This window comes from Dendrobium catenatum, unplaced genomic scaffold (assembly GCF_001605985.2).
Source record: "Dendrobium catenatum unplaced genomic scaffold, ASM160598v2 fragScaff_scaffold_450, whole genome shotgun sequence".
NCBI lineage: Eukaryota > Viridiplantae > Streptophyta > Magnoliopsida > Asparagales > Orchidaceae > Dendrobium > Dendrobium catenatum.
Genome location: NW_021318912.1, coordinates 296,465 through 305,422, shown reverse-complemented (window position 1 = coordinate 305,422; position 8,958 = coordinate 296,465). Strand labels below are relative to the sequence as shown.

The 8,958-nt window shown below is 35.4% G+C and overlaps 1 protein-coding gene across 1 annotated transcript; it reads left to right on the top strand.

The window, feature by feature from the left end:
* The first annotated feature begins 1,150 nt into the window (after nt 1-1,150).
* Nucleotides 1,151-2,714, top strand: LOC110093521 (cytochrome P450 94B3-like). The gene has a single exon (XM_020818427.2). It carries the CDS (start codon nt 1,212-1,214, stop codon nt 2,700-2,702), a length of 1,491 nt encoding a protein of 496 aa, XP_020674086.1. The 5' UTR covers nt 1,151-1,211; the 3' UTR covers nt 2,703-2,714.
* Nucleotides 2,715-8,958: the final 6,244 nt, after the last annotated feature.

Sequence of the window (8,958 nt, the reverse complement as noted above, 5' to 3'; positions counted from 1 at the left end):
CAGAAATATTTACAAATATTTGGCGGAAATTTTATCGTAAATTGGTGGCGGAAATTCCGCAACAAAAGTCATCCAAATTTCCTCTCCTTCCGAACTCAATCACCTGACTATAGTCCTTTCGACCTCCGTTGTGCACCAACTACTGTCCCTTCGACCTTTGTTACCCCTTACTAAGCTCCTCAGGCCACCATCCCTACGACCACGGTCCCTTCAACCTTTGTCACCCCTGACTATATTCCTGATCAGATCGCCGTCACCTACCGTACTATCCTTCAATCACATCGCCTAACTACAGTCCCTCCAGCCTTAGTCCCCCTCCATGTCAACGTTCTCTTGAGAATAGCTCATGTCTTTGGATTCATAAAACTCCAACCTCGTAATGTGCTCTATATACTATATATTTGCTACATTGAGCCAAAACCTTCTCACAAGTAAGCATATCATTTGTAATCAATGACAAATACTAGTGGAATTATTTTAAGTGGGCAAGGCCTCATAATTTTTTCCCTTTTCAAAGTTTTTCAAGTAAAGAATATAACAAGTCTTATGATAGCTGCATCTTCCTCTTTTTTCTGTATACGTGCTGGATCTTCATACAAAGTTACCGCAACAATAATCATGTTAAATTAAGTATCCTCAATTGGAAGTGAATTTTCATTTAAAAATATTAAAAAAACGCTTGTGAACGTATAAAGATTCACTAAAATTTGAGCTGGATATAGGTTAGCAACTAGCAAGGATTCATCAGTTTCGGCTAAAACTTTCTATATATCCATTAGGAGCACATGTTTCTCGTTATATTAAAAAGGCTGTGACTGCGTACAAAAATCACGTGCCTAAAACTAATTATTTGACGTTGCATTCTCGCAAAACTTAATTCACGAACTTTTCCGCATTCATTCGCGGCTCTTTTACATCCTCAAGCAGCTTCTTTTTTGGTTTCCAAATTTGAATTTTTTGAAGAATAATGTGCAGACATAAACCGAAAATCTAACAAAGTCATCAACTTCTGAAATCTTTCTGCCGACAAATCACATCCTTACAAACCAAATCCAATTAAAAATCTCTTTTTTACCAAACGCGCGCCTATATATAAACAAGCTGAGCCATTGATCTCTCCCCAACACAGTAAAAGAGCAGACGCATTCTCTCTCTCTCCCTCTTTTCCCTTCTTTCTGTATCTGCATTTCTCATCCCTAAGTTCTCCGGCAATGGTGGACGTGATTGCCTTCCTTATTGTTCTGACTTCCGTGCTCTTACTTGTCCTTCTGATCAAGCTTCTATTTCCAGCTGCTAATAAAACACCCTCCTCATACGGCCCCAAGTCCTACCCTCTCATAGGCTGTCTCATCCCTTTCTACCGCAACCGCCACCGCCTTCTACATTGGTACACCAACCTCCTTGCCAACTCTCCGTCGAGCACCATCACCCTCTCCCGCCTAGGTGCCCGCCGCACCATCGTCACCGCCAATCCCTGCAATGTCGAGCACATCCTCAGCACCAACTTCCACAACTACCCCAAAGGCAAGCCTTTCACCGACATCCTTGGCGATCTTCTCGGTCGCGGCATCTTCAACTCTGACGGCCATCTCTGGCTCTCCCAACGTAAAGTTGCCAGTCATGCCTTCACCCTCCGCTCTCTCCGCGACCTCATCAACCACATCCTCCGCCCAGAGATATCCACTCACTTCCTCCCAAACCTTGTAGCCGATGGAAGAACAGTTGTCGACTTACAAAACATCCTCCGTGGGCTAACCTTCCACGTCATATGCCGAGTGTTCCTCGGCCCATCCACCGCTCATTTACAATTGGCAGAGGCGTTGGATGTCGCATCTGAAATAAGCGCGCAGAGGGGGTCGGCACCATTAGCTTTCTTGTGGAAGGCCAAACGAGCTCTTGGATTTGGTTCAGAGATGCGCCTCCGCGAGGCTGTCGATCTCATTCATCGCTTAGTGACGAACATTATCCTGAAAACCAAAGAAATGAATAATCCGCCGAATAGTTTTCTCTCACGTCTTCTTGAAAAGGGAATTCATGGAGAAGATGAGGAGATAAGAGATATGGTCATAAGCTTTCTCATGGCGGGGAGGGACACGACCTCGTCGGCGCTGACATGGTTCTTCTGGCTAGTTTCAACACATCCAGATGTAGAAGAGAAAATAATCAATGAGATCAACAAGTTGTTTAGGAGTGAGGAAGATATGAGCTATGAGAGTTTGAAAAAGCTGAGCTATTTGGAGGCGAGCTTGATGGAGAGTATGAGGCTGTATCCGCCGGTGGCATGGGACTCAAAGCATGCAGAAGGGGACGACGTTCTTCCAGATGGTACGACGATAAGCAAAGGAGATAGAATAATGTACTTTCCTTATGGAATGGGGAGATCGGAGGAAATATGGGGGAAGGATTGGAAGGAGTTTCGGCCGGAGAGATGGGTGGCGGCCGGTGGTGGCGGGGTTGTGAGGATGTCGCCATATAAGTTTCCAGTGTTTCAAGCGGGGCCGAGGGTGTGTTTGGGGAAGGAGATGGCGATGATTCAAATGAAGTTCATGGCGGCAACATTCTTGCGGCGGTTCGAGTTGAAGTGGGTGGGCAAGGAGGCGCCGGTGATGGTGCCTCTGTTGACCGCGCATATGGCCGGAGGGCTGCCGGTGGTGATAGGGGAGAGGGGTGGCCATGCGCCATCCCTACCTTTTGCAATATGATTTCTTCTTCTATATTGTAAAATATATTATTGTTTTTTTTATATAATATTATTAAGTGTTGCACTCTTTAAAAAATATTCTCAATTAATTATTTTTCTTTAATAGATATTAAAAATATCATTGTTGGTATCTATACTATCATACAAAATAAAATTATTTGAAAATTATGTAGAAAATAAAGCTGTGAAAAAGTTGCATGGAATCATAACTTATCATTTGATTTACAGCCTGTCATCTAGAATGATCATAAATATCAAATAAAACATTCTTCTATGCTCTAGCCTCCAAATTCATCTAGCTTGAGTCTATTCAATTGTGATTGACCGACTCCTCCTCTCAGGCAAGGGTGTCAAAGTGGGTTAACTGTTTCGGGCTAGAATCTAATCAATCCAAGCACGACCCTTCTAAGGAACGAGTAAAAAAAATCAACTTGAATCAGACTCACTAGCAACTTAAATGCTCTAATTTTACTCGTTGATTTGTTTTGATAATTTTTTATTAATTTTTTAACAATAATGTTTTGGATTTTGAATAAAAATCAGAAGAATATATCCACAAATAAAAAAAATTAAGGAAAATGCTATTAAATATGTCATTTTTTGGTCTAAGGTGGGTTCAATTGCCAACTTAAACCTAACAACCCATTTAATAAATGGGTTGAAAAACCCAAACCGAACTCAATCCGTTTATTAAACAGGTAAACTCAAACTTGAATTTTTTGGGTTAAGCTTACGTTGGGTCATATATTGACACCCCTACTATTAGTTATTGGGTTTGGTCATTTTGATATACTTTGACAAACTTTTTATTTCTTCTCTAATCCTATAGAATTTTGTAAATTATGAATTTCTATAGCATCAGAGAAGAAAAATATTTTTTTATGTATTTGAATGAGTTTGAAAATTATTAAATTTATTTTAAAATTAATGTAATATCTATTCTTTATATGCAATATTAATTTTATAATAAATCCAATGATTGATGATTCATTATCATATAGTTTATATAAGAATATCCACACACATTTATATGAATTCATTTTTATTCTCAACTCATCATTTGAATCCATTATTAGTCTAAACTTTGGTAAATGTCTCTTCAACATAGATGTTTTTATTAGGTTCATTAATATGCTTCTTCATAATATTTGGCCATTTTCTCAATGGAAAACTAAAATTTGTCTTCTCCTTAGTCAAATAAAAAGTAGCCATACAATACATGTGATGATTCAAAATAAGGGGACATACAAACATATTTTTAACATAAGAAAATGAAGGATAAGCTAACCATAATAATTTTTTCATTCAAATAAGATCAAATTTTCATTTGATGCAACTTTTTCACACCTTAGTCATTTATGTTAGATGTGAATAATGAGTCAAAATTGATGAGGAAAGAGGAGGAAGAGGAGAGCTATCAACATCTCAATTGCAAGAAAGGATAAGATTGATCAATAATGCACTCCACAAATGATTAATGCAACATTCATATGTAAGAATTGAAAATAATGAGACAAACTAAGCTATATTTGGAGGAGCATATCCCATCCTTCTTAATTAGCATTGGCATCCTAACATTCCTCTCCTCATTTTCATTAATGAAAAACATAATAATATATATAATTGATTTTATATGATATGTACTTAATATCTGAAATTGAAGAAATAGGCTCACCACTTAATTTTTGGTAAATTATATAAAAAATTTTAGTTCAAATCAAAATACTCATAATTTGAACTGTTGACTCTATAATTAAAACTTACAATTATCTATTTGAAGGTTAAAAGTATGAAAAATATGGGAAATGCAATCATAGATATTAAAAAAATTATAATTTCTCTTAAATTTGAGTTGACTAAAAATTGATTTGATTCGATTTGATATTTTTTTCTTAGTTTTTTTAGTTGCGGGTATATTTTCTTATTTTTAATCAAATATCTTAAACATTTCCAAGCTCATAGTTACTTTGTCCCAAAAGTATTTGCTCCGATCCTCACACCCTAAGAGTACTCACCTCCCGTTCCTCTGAGACTTGCCTTCCCAAACTCTACCAAGATGCTAGATCCCGACGACTCTCTCAAGCCACTTGACCTCAAAGTCTTGTATAAGGCATTCATCGTAGAGTAGGAAGCCATGTCAGAGATTGTTAAATTTAGGTGTGTCAATAAATGACCTGATCTGTCAACCTGAACCAAAAATTCAAGTTCAGGTTGACCCATTTAATAAACGAGTCAAGTTCAGGTTGGACTTTTTGACTCATTTATTATACCGGTTGAGTTCGTCTTTGATTTTTCGACCTATTTATCAAACCGATCAGTTCTAGTTGGCCCCCAAACCTGTTTTTAATCCAAAATTGATCAATTTAATATATTTTTCTGTTCTTTTTTTTTTTTGTGAGAATATTTTCTTATTTTTAATCAAATATCTTAAATTTTATAGTTAATAAATTAGAGAACAAGCTGTCACTTTTTAAAATATTTCAACATATATGATAGAGATCAATTAAGCTGTCAGTTTTCAAACTACAATAAGCTTTTCTTTCATATTTTAATTCATTTTCTTAAAGAAAAATGTGCAGACGCAAAACCAAATCTTTTCTGTCGACAGCCTTTGTGGCTGACAAACCAAATCCAATTCAAAATTTTCTTTTTACCAAACGCTTATATATATTCAGAGGCATTGATCTCTCTCCCAACACAGTAGAAGGTGGTGGGAATGGAGACGACGATGGTGTGGCGGGTGGCGAGGCCGGAGAGTAATTAAATTAAATTAGTTTATTTCAAATAGTTTCAATTCTTATTTTGAAATTATGATTTTTTTTTCAAAAATTATTAAAATTCGCCAGAAAAGCCACCGGAAATACTTATTTGAATCTCGGCTGGAAAATCCACCAGAAATCAAATCCGCCAGAGAATCCATCGAAAAAATTGTCGGAAATATTTGATCGGAATCTTTCAGAAATCCGGCAGGAAGCTGTCAGAAAATATTTCGCCGGAAAAACTAGCTGGTGATGGACGATTTTGCTATGATATTATATTTGGCATATTATTATTTTGGCTTTAATTATCTAAATGGATCTCATATTCTAAAATAATCTTTTGAGGAGAGGATGTTAGAAACTTATTATAGTTAGAATAATTATTAGAAAAATATGCATTCACATTTAATGACTTTTCTAATATTAAAGAATTTTCTAGAGAGTTAATTATAATTATTGAATTAAAATGTGTTTAGTTAGTGATGATATCATTAAATTTGTATCAATCAAAATAAGAAATAAGAGAACAAGTAATTAATCTCTTTCATCAAAATATATCTTCTCTCCTTCGCTTCTTCTAGTTCTAAAATTGCTTTCCCTTTGTAAAAAAATATATACAAATTCAGAGAATCTAACTAAAGTAAGCTAAACAAAATCCCAAACGATGGAAATCCAATTAGCTTTTGAAGAGATTTGAACTCTCATAAAGATGAAACGGCACAGCATTCACGTGAGTCAAACAAGTCGATATCTCCTGTCAGAAAGCTCAAGTACAAAGCTGCAGAGAGCAATGAAGAAGAGATAGAGGAGAGAGATTTGAACTCTCTCTCTCTCTCACAAGCTATTATTATGTGCGGATAACGGACACAACCAATGAGAGAACCATTCAGTTAAGCGCTGGGTACCCAGCAGTATCGAGGCCAGGGTACTGAGTGCCGGTACCGAGGGGTACCGAGTGCGGGTACCGAACTGGGTACCTAGCAATGGAGTGACGTGGGACATTTTTATTGGTCTCTGGACTCCCTCCGAACTCCGCACAGAATAATAACCCCTCTCACACACACACACAAATTATTCTATGAGGATCCGGACGGCGTCCATAAATCAACTAGAATGCACCACGTCACTTTTTTGCTCGGTATCAGTGCTCGGTACTGAGTCACGTGGCGCGTTCCGATTGTTCTCCAGACCATTCGGTGTCCGTACAAAATAATTTCTCCACATGTAAACAAAAACTTGGATAATGGCTTATCAAAAATCTAGAAATTATTTGTGTGCATAATTCACCAATTTTACTGTGCATTTCATGAACATTTCAGTTCATTATCATGTAAAAATATTGGGAAAAAATATTAAAGCTGCGTTAGGTTTTGCTTGTCATAATTTCTACTCCCATGTTCAACACAATTTTTTGAGATCAAGCTCAACATCATGAAAAGAGGAATCCATCGAATCCATCGACACTAAGATAGCTGAGTCCAACTCAAGCACTTGAAGCATATATAGATACTTCAGTAGTGACTCAACAAGATGAATTCAATGAGCCTAAAATCATCTAATTTAGTGGTCATTAATATACTCAAATGCTCGGTAAATAATTTAGGATCAAAAGAATCAATATGAGTCATTCAATATAGTGTTTTTTTTTATTCGGACTAAAAATTATTAAAAAAAAAACAATTTTTTTCAAAAGGACTAAATAAGGCTTTGTTTGTTTGAGCGTTTTTTTGCCTTTTCCGTTTGGGAAATGAGTTTTTTTTTTTTTTTTTGTTCGTCAAATCACGTTCCCCATAACTCCTTTTTTTCATTTTTCTGTAGTTTTGAGAAAGCTTTTAATATATGCTTCTCCGTTATAAAACTCCATTCTCTAAACTAATGTTTTTTAAAACTGTCTTTTACAAAAGCACCAAAAAAACAAATGAAGCCTAAAACTCCATTTTCTACATGGGCAAACGGCTCAAAGCTAAAATAAATTGAAGAACCCTATTATTTTATTTCACAATCGACATCTGCTATCACCATGAGCAACCATAGCTGTCATTAACTCGACCAAAAAAATTTGGATTCAGGTTGACCCACAAAACTCATTTTTATCCGAAAATGACATGTTTAACATTTTTTTCTTAATTTTTTCAATATATGAATATAATCTTGTTATTTTATATCAAATATTATAAATTTTATAATTAATAAGTTATAAAAGGAAATTAATCAAAACGGGTTAATGGGTCAAATGCAACTCATTCAGGTTACCAGCAGGTCAGATTCAAGTTGACTAAATTCAGATAGAACTCAAAGTTGACCCGATTTGGCATCCCAACTACTAATATATACAGATGTAGATATGCACCAGAGAAAAGAGAGATGGGGAATAGAAGAGCTGTCATATACGGGCAATTGCAGGTAGGGATACACAGCTCATATTGGTCTGTTAGTTTAGAACTTATGCTTCTAGCTAAGAGGTTTTGGGTTCGAGTCTTTGTGTATGCGTTGTGTATGTGAATTTGTCTTAAATGACCTAAATGTCCAAAAGAAAAGACAAATATTTAAATCCACACGTGACTTCTGCAACGCCTAAATTAAATCTGTCACGTTCCTCTTTTTGGTGGGCCCACAAGTTTTCTTTGTGTTTGTCATCTTAGAACTGAAAATAACATAACAGCCTTGGCATTATTGGGGAAAAATTATTTGGCAATTTGGAGACTAATTATAATGCGCCCCATCATTTTTTTATTCAATATAGTGATATGGGGTGTTTTGATTGATCTCTGAATCATCTTATATCCGCACGGAATAATTTCTCTTTATTCGGAGTAGCAGATCCCATCCCTCTTAGCATTGGCATTATCACTTTCCTCCTTTTATCAATGAGGATTCACACATAGACCATCATTTTTTTTTATAATGCTATTTTTTATGATTGTAAAAACCTTGTTAGTATTTTTTTTTAATGATTGTGATCAAGATTCTGATATGTGACACATATTAACTCATATTAATGAAAGAAAATATATAAACAAATAAATATGATTTGGTATTATTGTAATCATATTTTATTCACTAATAGTGCGAGATTGATTTAATCAAAAACTCACATACATCATATATAGTTGCAAATTCAAGGCCTCTTAAGCTTCGTTTGTAACTGTTTTTTTACTGCTTCTTAAAGGAGCATTCTCTTTATTCGGAGTAGCAGATCCCATCCCTCTTAGCATTGGCATTATCACTTTCCTCCTTTTATCAATGAGGATTCACACATAGACCATCATTTTTTTTTATAATGCTATTTTTTATGATTGTAAAAACCTTGTTAGTATTTTTTTTTTTTAATGATTGTGATCAAGATTCTGATATGTGACACATATTAACTCATATTAATGAAAGAAAATATATAAACAAATAAATATGATTTGGTATTATTGTAATCATATTTTATTCACTAATAGTGCGAGATTGATTTAATCAAAAACTCACATACATCGTATATAGTCTGCAAAT

What these genes read in the sequence shown, in the direction of transcription:
- LOC110093521 (XM_020818427.2), top strand. Translation starts at nt 1,212, where the DNA reads ATGGTGGACGTGATTGCCTTCCTTATTGTTCTGACTTCCGTGCTCTTA.